A 15,550-nucleotide genomic window follows, 5' to 3' on the forward strand; every position below is an offset into this window, starting at 1 on the left:
ATACTTGAATGGATCAGGGGTTCTGTTATCAGAGGAGATTAATGTATCTGGTTGTCAGATTGGAATCCTTTAGCAATGAAGAAATAAATTTATGTAAGTAAAAGCTTTGCAATTGTTTGACTGTTTTGATTAATGTGGGGTTTTTAAAAATGAAAACTGTACCAATTGAAGGTTTAATGAAAGTGGTAGTATTGCTTTCTAGCATTCTTCTTAACCGTACTACGCATGCTGTAAAATTACATTTGCCGAAACTGTTCATAGCAACAAGTAGTTTTACTAACTGAAGTCTAGCTTTAACACTTAAGGTGCAATGGGCTGAAACTTGTCAAGTCCCGCAAGTTGCTTTGGCATAATAAAGAGTTGATGGTAGAATCATCGCTAAACTCCTTTGTGTCACATTGTGTTTTGACAAAATTGGGAATTCATGAAGTGAACACCACCATAATTGCTTCGACATTTGCACATTTAACAATATAAAGAGGGAAATAATGCATAGTGTGGCACACCAGGGAGACTGGAGTAAAAAGGTGGTGTTTTGGAGTTATCCTTTAGTTGTTTAGTAACCATTTTGGTGTGATGTAAATAATGCCGTGACCAGGAATAAGGAACATGTCTGAACTTGCTGTACTGTTAACCATTCGAACAGTACCAGCTCTGTCACACAGCATGTTCTCCACGGTCGCAGAAGTCTCTCAATTTGACATGCCCAGCAGTTTATTGACACAGCCTGGTGACAAATTCAGCATTTGTCACCAGCAAGTCGTACATGCCCATTGACTAGAAGCAATGTAATGCAACATGGGCCTTCGTTGCTGTTGCCCTCTTCTTATAGTACTCTATAAGGGGAGTTCTGCATGTTGTTGATTGCTTGATTTCTGTACTATCAGAGTAGGCTTTTGAATTGCAATAAGAAGCTGAAGTGGTATAGAGAGTGTTTATGATGTGCCCTCAAGTATGTGTCAGCGAGCAATGCTGATTTGCTTTCTTTTCAAGTGTTCCTGGTTTTGTTTGAGTGGGTTAATTTTTGTAGGTTTTAAGTTGTTTTTTTTTTTTTTATTATTAGATGTGAAGCTAAAATGAAGACATGCTTTTAATTTTAAGTAGGGATGTCACACGCATTGTTTGGGGTATGAAGTCAGTACTAAAATCGCAGAAATGGGTAATTGATGAAGGCATTAGTAAAAACTACACATGAAAATGGCTCACAGCACTACATCATAAATTAACACATTTTGAAAATGTCATGTCCTGTATGTGAAGCTTTCAGTGCATAATTGCTGGAATCATGATTATTAAGAAAAGGTGATCAAGAAGCAAGGTAGTGTACTTTTAATCTGTAACATTTAACATAGTGAGATAAATCGGGTATTTCCTGATAACATTTGTTATAAGCCCTATGTTGAAATCCACCTACGCCAAATAACACCCTACACTGGGAGAATCACCATGATGGTCAGATATCAAATTCAAGTCTTGTGTTGTAATGTGATGCCAATATTAGTTTAGTAAAATGATCGCACAATAACACTACCTATATTTTAATTTGCTGTTAATATTTATTTACATGTAATTTTTGGTTGGTTACCTAAATTTAGACTTAAAGCTTTTGGACTTCAATACTGGTATTAAAACTGTTCTGAAGGAACAAGTAAATCCAACAACCTCCCCCCCCATGTTACTTCTCCCTCCTTGATGTGCCATGCTATTGTGCTACTCTACATACCACTTCCCTTTTGATAGCTGTGAAGAGACGCTGCCATTTTTGTATGATGAGATAAACCCACATGTCAATTTAAAAACAATAATGGTATTTTTATATAACCAAAGGTGTCCTCTTCCATATAATTTTAAAAGTTTACGTGTTATCTGTTCTTTCATTATTTACATGTGTTTTGCAGACATATATCCTGAGGCGAGCCGTGCATCACAGCTGAGCTAGTCTGATTTTTATCAAATACCCTTCCTACATCGAGCCATATACAGTGAAAGGCTCTTTAGGTGAGGTTTAGAGCATTCTAATGATGTATAGGTGTCTGATTTGTCATTTGTACATGTCATAGCTATGTGTAAACAGCAACAAATATAATGCCTATGCAGCATCTCATCTTTTCACAATTTATATTGTTATGCACAAAGCTTGAGTCGTATTCTAAAGAAAGTTTTAATACTGCGAATATGGATAATACTGTTAGCAAGTCTCATATACTCATGAGCCCAATGATGGTCTCCTGTGACTCAAAGGTGGCTGAGAAACACTGATTTAGGTGTTTGTGTGTGTCTTGTCTAGCTCTGTGCCCAGGGCTACCAACAAATGTATTTTTCCCCAACCCCATAGTTGAGCATTGGAAGAAGCTGGTATAAAAATATAAAATCCCAATCTAGTGTACAAAATGCAAGTTTCCTTTCTGTCTAGTGGTAAAAGGAATTGTCCCAAGGACTGGCATGAACAAGTAATTTGAAAGTAAAGGTTTGGATGGGTATGTAGTTACAGTGGGGGAAATAATTATTCGTATCCCCTGCTGAATTTGTAAGTTGGCTGACTTAAAGAAATGGAACAATTTTTTTTATGGTAGTTTCATTTTAACAGAGAGAAACAGAATATCAACCTGAAATCCAGAAAAAAAAACCATTACATTAATTCATTTGGATGTCATTGAGAGAAATAAGTATTTGATACCCAAGCAGAACAAGACTTAGTACTTGGTGGAGAAACCCTTGTTTGCAAGCAGAGAGCGGTAAGACATTTCTTGTACTTTGTCACCAGGTTTGCACATATCTCGAAAGGGATTTTGACCCACTCCTCTTTGAACAAATTCTCTAAATCCTTTAGGTTTCTTGGCTACCGCTTGGCAACTCGAAGCATCCGCTCCCTTCACAGGTCTTCTATCTGGAGACTGGCTGACCACTCCATGACCTTAATGTGCCTCTTTAGCCACTCCTTTGTTGCCTTGGTGGGATGTTTTGGGTCATTGTCAATGCTGGAAGACCCATCCACGACCCATCTTCAGTGTTCTGGCTGAGGAGGTTCTCGTCCAAGATTTTACAGTACATGGCCCCATCAGTTGGCCCCTTAATGCAGTGAAGCTGTCCTGTACCCTTAAGAGAAAAACAGTCCCAAAGTTTAATGTGCTTGACTGTGGGGATGGTGGTATTTAGGTCATACTCAGCATTTTTCTTCCTGCAAACATTTCTCGGTGGATCGAGTGGATGCCAAAGAGCTCGGATTTTTTGGTTTAATCTGACCACAGCACTATCTCCCAAGCCTTCTCTGAATCATTTAGGTCAGCGTTGATCAACCTTTTTTTCTCTTGTGGATCTCTTGAAATAATCATGTTCTATTGAACCTCTACATAATGTATCGTTATTAATAGTTTTTTTTATTTATACATGTAAAGATCATAAGGAAAAACTATAAAATATAATCAACAAGTGCTATACTTGCTCGTCTATTTGCGATTTTCAAAAGAATTAAGATAAATCAAAGTAAAACGTCATAAGCAAATGTAAGTGTCAAAGAAATGTTATTCTTGTAACATATATGATTAATAAAAATGTATTTTCTAGGGTAAAACTTGTGCCACATTTTCACGGTCAGAGGTTTCTATAAAAAATTAAAAAAACTAAAGCAGGCCATGTTTTTAAACTGTATTAGTTATTCAAACAAAATGTATTCAAACAGAAGTTCAATATACTCAAAACATTTGTTCGAACAATGAAATTTAAAAATGGTGTGTGTATGATGTGACTGCATCTGACTTGGTCAACATAACCTCAAAGTAACAAGTTAATAACTTTGCGATAATTGTTAAAAGTTTAATCATTTTCATACATCAACATAAAAATTACTACTGATTGCTATAGAATAGCTAGAACAATCTAGAAAAATTGCGAAGAACCATGGTCGGATAATACACTTTTGGGGTTATTTTCAGAGAGTAAAGAATTTATAATTTTAAGTTTCATATGTGCTCTAGCTGCATGAAAATCGTGTTCGAACGCCTGCTCAAGCACTTTTAAAACGCATACTTATTGCCTCAAACAGTATTTAAAAACGCCAGTTTTTAAGTTCAGATACTCAAACTGTTGTTCGAGTAACTTTAAAAACACAGCCTAAATAAAAGCAAAAAAAAAAAAAGAAATACATTGTAAAACAGGGAGGGAGGGAAAACATACAAACTTTTCATATTAAGGAGTGAATACATACCTGCACTCTAGAGAACAAATTGGATTGACAAGAGAGTGACTGAACTTCTCATGTTTCTTGCTTGCACTAACCAGCACCAGTTAACTCATAAGCATCACTAGCACTAGGCTGTATGACAGGTGTGACGCACGGACAGCATTGTTGCACATCTTGATGGCTGTTAATATAACTTAATGCAAGCTTGAATTTATTCCTTTTAGAGAAGCTTTTATTATTCCACTGTTCAGCTTTATTTATTTGCCACTGCTATTCGTTAACATTTCTTATGGAACCCTTAGCAATGTCTCATGGAACCCCGGTTGAAAAAAAGCTGATTTAGATGTTTACTGGCAAACTGGTGACTCTGCTCCTGACTGCCTTCAGATCTTTAACAAGCTCCTTCCATGTAGTTTTGGGCTGATTTTTCATCCTCACACTATGAGGCAAGATCTTGTATGGAGACAGAGGGATGATGGCCATTTTATATTCCATTTCTGAATAATCGCACCAACAGTTGTCACCCTCTCAACAAGCGTCTTGGTGTTCTTGGCACACAGCCAATCTGTTGGAGCCAGAATTATGGCTGTATTGTAGGGGGATCAAATACTTAATTCGCTCAAGGACTTGCGAATCAATTTAGAACTTTTATACAGTGTTTTTCCTGGATTTTTGGTTGATCTGTCTCTCCATTAAAATGAAACTACCATAAAAATTAGAGACTGTTCATTTCTTTGTAAGTGAGCAAACTTACAAATTTAGCAGGGGATCAAATTATAACTACATATACAATGGGGGAAATAAATTGTTTACTTGTTTCAGAGTAATAACGTTGAGTGTATGTGTGTATTTAAAAACATGAAGGAAAAAAGTTAAATGCTGTGCTTGTTTTGAGAGGTTTTGTAGGTGCAAGAGACTAGAGTGTTTCCAAAAAGGGACAATGTTTCCAAATGGAGCGACACATTACTCCGAACACAATTTGCAGTGCTACGGGATGCATTTAAAGTTGGCACAATGGTAGCTGACAAATTGGGGCACAAAAGAAATTTGATTCCAGGATTGGGCATCATGAAATGTCTTATGTAACATAAGCACAGTATTGCCAAAAACACTTGGTAACTCGGGTTAATAAGGTTACATATAAAGTAGACAAAATTGTCTTAAGTTAACAAGCCTTTTAGGTCAGATCCTTTTTTGAGTTTTTTTTTTTATTTTTTATGTAAGCTGTTGTGCTAAACACTTGCACTTACTGTCCACACTCTGAAAAGAATTAGAGGAAAGGTTAGGAGCATGCACTGATAGTGTGTTGCCGCACCCCAACACACGATGAACCATTATTATAAATTAACCAGTAAACCCCTGATTCTCTAAAGAATCGCAAATCCAAGAATGGCAATCACTTTGTTTCCTCCGATCTTTGGAGGGATGAAAAATAATGGAAGTTGGGAGCGCCCTGGGAAAGTTTTCATTTAATTAAATAAATAAATTTGTATTAAAATTAACCAATTTATTAAAACTAAAATTGAAGTGTAATTGTTACATCATTTAAGTCCAAAATGTCTTTGAGCTGCTACACTTAAGTTAAAAAAAAAAAATATCTGAGTGCATAGGTTTAAATGAATTGGAAACAAAAAATTCATAAAATGCTAAATACAAAATAGTTAATCAAAAATTTCCTTATAAACAACATTTTTGGTAAAGATCGTTTCCTGTCCTTGAATTAGCTCTCCCTGGTATGGAGTAGTTTAAACCTTCACTTTAATGTCACACGAACGCAGGACTCTTGAAAAGGCAACATAAAGCTGTCTATGTTCAAATACAGGCTCCGATAGGTAAAACCCTACTTTGTCCATGGTTCATCGTTGGGATTTGTTGATCGTCATGGCAAATGCAGCCTTAATGAGAAATTGGCATTGTTAAAGTTTAAATGGTAATTCCAGGTCAGAACTTGTAAGGTCAATTGTGGGAATCAAAACAGTATTGCCAGTATGGGATCCTGTAAGCACTTGTGCCTCAATAACATTTTCTCTCATGCTGTTCACGACCAACTGTGTACCATTGCATAAACCTTGTTTATTAAGGTTTCTTAATAGCATGATTATTGTCCCTACTTTTAAGGTTAAGATTGTGTTGTGGTAATCCAGCCGGGTTAATAGTACTTAAACATTCTAATGTGAAATTAAGGTGCTCAGTTTCGTCTTCTGGGAAGCCGCTGGGTTTGACTCTGGGGTGCTGAGGCGCTGTGCACGTGCGCTTTTGGTGCTTCTGGCATCTCTGCACATATACAACCTTCGTTTAGTAATCTAGATGCCCAAGTGTAGCCGTGCAATGGGTGATACCTTAGCGCCACACTAGTTCAGATGGAATGGAACCGTGTGAGGGAGGGTGTGTTTATATTATATCTATCTATATATATATATATCTATATATATATATATCTATATATCTATATATCTATATATATATATCTATATATATATCATTCACAAGACAGTTAAAGGACAAAAGAAACTTTATGATGTCATTAAAAGCAGCTCCTCTTAATTTTAAAGATGTGTGCCACTTGAGGTTCATTTGGGCAACCTGCATCTGCTATTCTTTGTGTGAATGACAACTCCTCAAATTTCCTTTTTTAGTTTTACTCCACTAACTGTAATATAAAATTTAAGTATTTTTGTCCCTCTAACATTTTCCAAGCTGCTGTCTATTGGAAGTTTCACCTGCACTTTGTAAGGTACTGTAGTATTCCCAGTAAAGTTGCGGTACAGCTAAATTTCCATAAAGCTAGTAAAAGCAGATGCTTAAAAAAAATTTTGAAGTTAACCAATTTACTGATCACTGATTAAGTAGTTGTACTTTTGTAAAACATTGTCCTTTTACTGCCAGATTTGTCATCTCTACATTCACATCAATAGCACCTTGAGTTTTTACCAAGTTATTGCAATATTATATCAAAAACAATTTGAAAATATTGCCCAAGATGTCTCAAGAAATTTAGGGGGATAAATTCAGTAGTCTTTGTTCATGAGGAGAACATAATTTAAATGTTTAATTTAAATCTACAGTATAATTTTGTTGTTTGTATGAAAATGTAGGTTTTTTATTTTATTGATTATATTGTAATCATTCCATACAAATAGATCAATTTTTACATATAATAGGATTGAAAACAAATCGACCCCCACTCCTGAGAAGAGAACGTGACCAACAGAGTAATACTTAAAGCTAGTAAAAATAAGTAAATTTGAGTTTAATAAGTGGATAAATATAAATGGAGAAGAAAAAGAAATGGGAAGAGAATCTGCTTCCTCAGAGCTTTAAGAGCTTAATCTAAAATGTTATTGATTAGATCCTTAGAATGTAGATTTTGATCCCTGTAGATAAGTTGTCCCTCCTTTATGCCCCACCAAAGCACAGGTTGGACTTTACAAACTATTTCATTATTTAATGTATAGTGGTAGTTGGAAAAGGTAAACTTCAGTACTTTTAATGTCTGTTTTGACTAACCCGTTTTATTTATACTTGTTTGTTTTAACAATTTAAGGTTTAAATGTAGCTTTTGGGTGCATGTTTTTTGTGTTTGCACTTCTCTCCTTATTTTTTGAGTGTTGGAGAATATTAAACAGTGATATTACAACATAAAATTAATATTTGTTTGCAGAATTCGTGAAAACTTTTAAATGGTGGATACAAGTTATCAGTTGTTGTTTTTAACCAGGTTTACATTTTGTAACACTTAATGGATAATGAACACTAAAACACTGAGAGGATGACACTCAATTTACATTCTCACTATTTTGTACATCTCTAGTCTTGGCATTGTTTTGAAATGTTTTTTCCCCGCTTGTGTTCCAATTCCATTTTTAATATCCTAATACCTAGTGTTGGTCATATGTGTGAAAGTTCATGTTTCATAACAAACACTGACAAACCAGTGAAATACCATATACTGTTACTTACTCTTCAGTGATAATTTAAATGATTGTTATAAATGGCTCAGTGCTCTGCTTATTTAGAAATTATTGTTGTGTGCTGTTTACTTAGAATTGCTTCTCAGTATAATATAGTTCTCGGTGCAAGACAAGTATGGAATTCATGTAAAAAAAAAAAAAATCAAATAGCAGTCCCACTTTTTTTTTTTTTTTTAAGTAGTGTCTAAATATTGCTTGGAAAATGTAATCTTGAGCTGCCTCATTTATTGTGATATCCAGATTTTTTTGTGATGCACAGTATTGGTAAAAAAATATTGCTTCCAAAACTTTTTAACAGGTTTCAGTTTCTTGTTTTAGTTGGTGTTGCAGTCATATCCTCCTAATCAATAAAAAGTGAATTCCATTTGTGTCATTCTTTGATCACAATTGTTTAGCCTGTAACATTCACAAAAACCCATTGCTAGCACCTGTAGTATACAGTTAAAATCGTCATTCATCATGTTACATTTTGTTTTTTGTATTGATTGTCACTGTAAAAGGCTCTCCCCTGTTACTGCACTAGATAACTGGTTGCTGTCTCACCCACAGCCCTGTTCTGTTTGTCATATAGAATATTATTCTTGTCATGGAATATTATCAAATGTTGGTTCTTTTGTCTTTTGCCCAAAGTTTTCTGCCTCTCCCCAAGCACGTGTTTAATTTTGATGTTAATGTGCATAATCTGGTATTTTAAGACCGGAAAGTTATTGAACTGGAGTATTTTGAATTCTGCAAACAATTTGCTAGAAATATTACACAAAAGAAGAGACCTCGTCAAACTAAGTGTTGGTGTATTGGCTTTCATAGTTTGGTTCAGTGTCACGGGATGTAGCCTATCCTGACTGCAGTAGGCTCAATTAATTTAATAGCCTTGGCTATCTAGGTATAATGAGAGAAACTGCATTTCCTGAGAAAACAAAGCCAGAGTCTAAAAACTGAGGCCAACCTTGCTATTGGATATATAGAAGGAGAATTTTTTTAAATTATGTTCGGAACAAAATGATCATCCTAGTATAGCATCCTTAATAATGGTGTCTAAAGTTGTAACAAGAAGCAGCCTATTGCATCTGTTACATATCATTTAGATTAGATTAAATATTAATCCATGGTGAAATTTTAAATTTACCAGTAAAAAATATACATTTTATTTTTCTATGTCCTAGGGGGCTTCGCTTGCCAACCCCCTATCTTGCGCTACACGCCAGCCACTTTGTGTCTCTGCAACTCACGTATGTGGATTTTACTTTCACCAATCAACAAATCTTTTAATTCTCAAGGATACGCCTCTTCATTGGGATGAAACCGTACTTTTCCCTGATGGCAACATGAATTAGACAATGTACAAGTCTCAGACTTACCGGTAGTTTTAAGTCTGAACAATATATTCAATCTCTTTTCGCTGTTCCATTATTTCACCGAGTAATTTCCATTAGTAAAGATCGCATTAGCGCAAACGATCATTTTTTTGAGGCTTTCAAATTTTAGTACTTTCATTATCTCTAACCTGCTCTGCATGTGTATTGTGCCAGCGTTTTTGAATTCTTTACGACATTCTGCTTTGTCATCTACTCTTTGTCTTTTATTTCCGGCCCCAGGCGTGGTTAAATCTCCTGGCACAAAGTCGCGGGACGTGAAAGTATCTCTCTGAAAAAGTCATGTCTCGTCCCAGGATTTTTTTTATTATAGGGAGAAATGTTGCTTTTCTCAGTACAGTAGTTAAATTGGCTAAATGTACTTTGTGTCCTATTACCTGCTTGAGTGACAAGAATTAAAGTTTAATTTGCTCTGTATAGGAACTTCACAGTGAAGATGGTTAAATGAGACATTACTACCTTCATTTCCCTGGCCATAACGGCCTTCCTGCCAGTAAGCTATAAATCTGTAGCAACAATTTAGCAAGGAACCGCTACTAATAAAGTTAGAAGCATCTGTTGTGGTGTACTCCTCTATTGATGTGTGCATAGTAGATTTTAACTTATGAATAAAGCCACTGGCATTTGTTGTACCTGTTGAAATTACCATTTAACATATGATTTCATGTGATCCCAGCAAACATTTTGTTTTGGGAGTTGACAGCTTGTCTCCTGGAATATTTTTAACAGTTTGGAGTTTTGCTATGTAAACCTTTTTTTTTTTTTTTTTTTATCCTGAAAGTGATGACTGTCTAACCCCTTTTTTTAAATATGGTAGTTTGGCAGGTTATTAACCTCAAAAAGTACTCAAGTTAACAATTCTGCATTGCTCAACTTGGTGTTCTTTCCACTGTCTTCATGCCTGCTTTACACAATATTGAAAATAGATAAATTTGCAAAAGTTTCATTTTAAATTTATATTGGAATTTTGGCAAAAGTGTTTTTGTGTGTGTGTGTGTATATATATATATATATATATATATATATATATATATATATATATATATATATATATATATATATATATATATATATATATATTATTAACATCGCTTCCTCTCCATGTGCACCTGTAATTTTCAGTACACAGGAACTCATAAGCAGTGTTAGAACTACAGAATCGGGGATGTGTGTGTGTGTAGTGTGTTTTTTTTTTTTCCCTTTTATCTTGTCTGTGTGTCAATATGGGCACTTGTGTGTACGAAAGACCTGTTATTTTCCGTTAAATCCATCAAAAACCAAATGGCATTCATTATTTAAAAAAAAAAAACTTTCTCTCTCTTTCTCGAGGAAAAAGAGGAGCAGGAGCAAGAGCCGCAGCAAAAGTAGAGACAGGAGGAAGAGTAGAAGCCGAGAACGCAAGAGGAGCCGGGAACGGAAGCGGAGCCGTAGCCGTGAGAGGAAGCGGAGCCGGAGCAGAGAACGCCGTCGTAGCCGTTCTCGGAGCAGAGAGAGACTTGGTCGATACAGATCACGAAGGAGTCCATTGTGAGTTTTTGGAGTAAATGCTTGGCATGGGTTCAGATGATGGCTAAGGTGTAGCGGTCATGAAAACACTAGGATTCACGTGTTTGGGTTTTTTTTTTTTGTTTTTTTGTGGGGACCCCAGGAACACACCCACTCTTGACCTGACACTTGCATACAGACAGTTTATGCCACCATGAATGGATATTAAGCAATGGAGTAAATTAATGAAAAAACACACAATATATGCAAAAGCCATTCTCAGTTACTAGACAGTGATAAATTATAACACTGATAAACATTAATTGTCCAAAACAGTCCAGTGTAGTGTGGTTGAAACACCCTGTGAATAGCATTCTGAAAACAATGTAAAGTTTTATCCTACCAGGCTGTGGTGTGGAGTTTGAAGTGATTGGGAGCAGATGAAGACGTATTTATTCAGTACAAACTCGCACAGACAGGCAGGCAGGCATAGGACAGCTCATACATCCAGATAAAAAAAAAAATCCTGTGTGGTCAAGTCATAATTCATTTGTGTGTATGAGGTATATTAACATACAGACAGGTGATCATCCCTACTTGGCATCTTTTAGGTTTGTTTTTTAAGGTGGGAAATGTAGGTAATTAAGTAGCACTGCTACATATGGATCTAGATGAAAGTGGATATTTCTTTTTTTTTTCCATTTTCAAATATACAACATATTGTATACAATTGTTTGTTGTCAAAAGTTACAATTTGGATAGAGGATATTAAAGCCAAGAAAATAGAGCAAGTTTTGTTTTTTAAACAAGTGTAGTATTACAACACTAGGAAGTCATTTCTGACTGACTTACTCCTGATAGTATCCTCCAGGTTATGTTTTTAGTTTATTAATCACATTTTGCTGCTCTTTGTATGTGGTGGTTTGCATATTCTGTTTAATCTGACATTACTTTGTCAAACAAGTTTAATGGCTTACCAGGGAGTAATATGAAGATGGACAGATTTCAGAATGCATTTCTTTTAATAAGATCTTTTGGTAGTGCTAACTTTTAATTGGAAGTTCAAGTAAAATATTGCCTTCCATATAATGGACCAGTTAGTCTTCCTAGTAAAAAATGGATCAAGATTTGTGTTGAGTAACATTGAAAACTTTAAATCAAAGTGTGATCTGTGAATATTTTCATGCTTTAAAAATTCTTATGTTATGCATACTACTATATTTTTAACCACTTATGGTTAATACACAGTGCCTCTTGGAACCTGACCCCATGATTTTTAAAGGGATGATAGGTGTTTATAGTTCACAAAGCTGAGACAAACCTTTTTATTGCAGCTCCGGGCCAAAAATTAATGGTGGACCCAGAGGGAAGATTGGCCCACCTCCTGCCATCAAAATAAGGTGGTTTTTCAATTTTCTATGTAGTTTGTGTGGGCTGATAGTCAGTTTAGCAAATTATTTACAATTTACTTATTTCTGGTTATTTCAGCAGAAGGCGCTCCAGAAGCAGAAGTCCATTTAGAAAAGACAAAAGCCCAATAAGGTAAAGAAAGTTCAGTAGTTCTTATGTTTAAATATTTCAGTGTTCTGTTAATCAGTTGTACTCTGTAATTTACTTCCCTTCAGAGAGTCGATTGACAATTTGACGCCTGAAGAAAGAGATGCTCGTACTGTGTTTTGTATGCAGCTAGCAGCAAGAATTAGGCCAAGGGATCTTGAAGAGTTCTTTTCTGCAGTTGGAAAGGTATTAATTTCCGTTTTTAATTTTGATGGTTCATAAAGCTCCATTAGAAAGGAATAATTCATATTGGTGTTATGGAAATAGTCTCCTCTTATTGCAAGATGGTTTTTTTCTTGCAAAGGTTTGGAAAACATTCTGTTTCAGAGGTAGTCCCCAGCCGTCTGGGCTAAGAATATTAGTTGAAACTAATGTATTCTCTGCACTGATTCATGAGATGAAATCATATAGTGTTGACTTGAAGTATTATATGTAAACCGCTTAAAAAGCAGTGTCAATGTTTCCTTTCTACTGGGGCATTCCGTTAAAAAGGGGATTCACTTTGCTTTAGGTCAAAGGTTTAAGTTACCAGTGAGGAGTAACTGATTTATGTTTTTGTTCCAGCAGCTGTTAAACAGTTTAATAACCACTGCATATGTACATTGTGGTCCTTATCTGTATTGACCGACCCTGGTCATTGGTTAAGTATTTTTGGATTAGCTTCTATATATATTTAGGGCTACATTGCAGGGTGAACACAAACACGCACACACTGGGGCCAGACACTGAATCACCTAACCAATGTGATATACTTGTTTAAGGCTTTGGAATTCAAACGCTGAGGGTGTGGGTTCAATTCACATGAGACAGTGTGTGACCATGAGCAACTCTCTTCACCTCCTTGTGCTCCAACTGGAAAACCAAAAGAAATGTAACCATTTCTGTTTCTTAAATTGTTGTAAATGAATACAAATGTAAATAGTGTCTACTAAGTAACAAACAGTCTTTGGACTGTGAGAGGAAATGGTTGTAAACCCATACAGAAATGGGAAGATATGTAAACTGTACAAAAGGAATACTTGAAATACGAATCTCAATCCTTGCTGCATTTCAGCACCACTGCCTCTGTACCATATAAAATGAGTATGGCGAGAGTCTATAATGTCAAAGCCTAAAGTAGTATCTCTAGTAATTGATATCCATCAGATAATAGTATACATGTCTCACCTATCATCTGTCTAATTTGAGACAGAGGGGAAAAGAGTAAATTTAAAAAAAAAAAAAAAATTCTGCCGCCTAATTTTCATAAGAGCTGATAGTGCTGATTTGCACTCTCGGGATAGAGAACAGCATTTGAAAGATGCCCCTAGCATTAGAAGAGATGTCAAAAGGTTCCCATTTGAGCAGAGTCCTCATCTTCGTATACTTTGCTGTCACTGTATAATGCAGTACCTGGCCATTTCTGAACTGTCATTAACATGACAAATCACTCTGTGTTCTGGCAACCCCTATTCTGTCTGACTTGTTTCCACAAACACCATGTCAACATCTGCTGTTCTTTGGAGGCAAGTAAGATGGGGAAGACGCTGTGCATGCAACTTGCGGTGAGCGAGTCATATTGGTGGTAAAGGTAACGATGATAAATGGAACACAAATTACCAGTGTAGAGGCCTGAGTTCTGTAGCATATCGACAGGGGTTGCAAACCTTTGGGACAAATTGCATCTGGTACAAATCTATTTAAATGTGTGGCCAAATTACCCAACTTAATTTATGCATCTAGGTGTTTCATTTTTTTAAACAGTTAATGGCTGAAATCTAACATAATCGCTAGTGTTAATGAGCAGTAGGCCTTGGTTAAAAATTATTCTTCTGATTAATCATTTTTCATTTCAAAGATTCAGTATCAATTCTTAGGCGAGGTTTATACACACAACGTATGCTCCAGCAGACCCTACTGCTACGCAACTGTTTTACTGTTTATGCTTGAACACGTACTTTGCGTAAATCTGGAAGATTCCACCATGTTGCAGTGTGAGATATCATCACAGTGAGAAAACATTCGGCTTCACTGTGTTGTTAATTGCCTGAACTATTCATTAAATTCTGAGGACACTGTGCCACAATATTTTTGAAAAGGATGTTTAATGATTACAGGCATCAATCCAGGGGATGCACCCATTCCAGCAAGCATTGGGTGCGAGAAAGAAACAAAATGCCTGAAAGGGGTATTGGCTCATCTAAAGGTGAACACAAGCATACACATACTCTAGCGTCACCAAATCCCCAAAACTTTCTTTGGAAGGAAATCGGAGCACACTGTGGAAACCCATCAGGAAAACATAAAAAATGTTACCACTGTGCCGCCACAACATGAGTAATTATTGTCAGTATTCGTTATTTAAATGAAGCTGACTTATCTGTAAAACATACATATTTTAAGGCATTTCGTCATGAAAAGAAGTATAAATCTAAGGATTCTAAATGTGCAGAGAGCTGGAATATCATAAATGTAATGTGTTTTGCGTGTGGCGATTTGCTGCTGTCAGTTCCAGAGGAAGCCCAAGGAGCAAGTAACGATTAACAATTGTCAGTCTTAAGATGGCGTTTACAACGGTCTACTGTAATGATAAAGTAAACTATGAAGTTAAAGTAGACATTTCGAGATTAAAGCTGGATTTTCCTCTTTAATCACAAAATGGACCTTTTCACCATCCCCTTAATTTTTTTTCTCTTTGGCTCAAATATGCTGCCATACATTCTGATGATGTGAAGGTGCAAAAAAAAAAAGATGGAACAGAAAATGGTATGTTAAACCTTTAAAATGGTATCATGTCATTACGTTGGGGAACGCTTGAATATAGAGGCACCACAAATGCATTTGGATGTTTGCATTTTACTTCACCATATCGAACCATTCATCAAACATGGAAGCACGCACATCGGTCCACGAGAATCTGCACAACAGCTTTCTGTCACATGTAGATAGTAAACCGAATCCAACGTCACCCCCCCGACTAAGGGCTCATTGATACTTCACGCTCA

The 15,550-nt window shown here is 35.9% G+C and overlaps 1 protein-coding gene across 2 annotated transcripts in view; it reads left to right on the plus strand.

Annotated features, from left to right (window-relative positions):
• rbm39a (RNA binding motif protein 39a) overlaps positions 1 to 15,550 on the plus strand; it is a 48,147-nt gene that overhangs the window by 5,849 nt on the left and 26,748 nt on the right. Inside the window, exons 4-7 of one of the 2 annotated variants that reach the window (XM_039734592.1) lie at positions 10,854 to 11,051; positions 12,344 to 12,409; positions 12,498 to 12,551; positions 12,635 to 12,752. In XM_039734592.1, the coding sequence (XP_039590526.1) occupies positions 10,854 to 11,051; positions 12,344 to 12,409; positions 12,498 to 12,551; positions 12,635 to 12,752 (436 nt within the window). The remainder of the gene's footprint in view (positions 1 to 10,853; positions 11,052 to 12,343; positions 12,410 to 12,497; positions 12,552 to 12,634; positions 12,753 to 15,550) is intronic. The other variant, XM_039734593.1, reaches the window with a different exon arrangement.

The sequence above is a fragment of the Polypterus senegalus genome, chromosome 14 (assembly GCF_016835505.1).
Source record: "Polypterus senegalus isolate Bchr_013 chromosome 14, ASM1683550v1, whole genome shotgun sequence".
In the NCBI taxonomy this organism is placed as follows: domain Eukaryota; kingdom Metazoa; phylum Chordata; class Cladistia; order Polypteriformes; family Polypteridae; genus Polypterus; species Polypterus senegalus.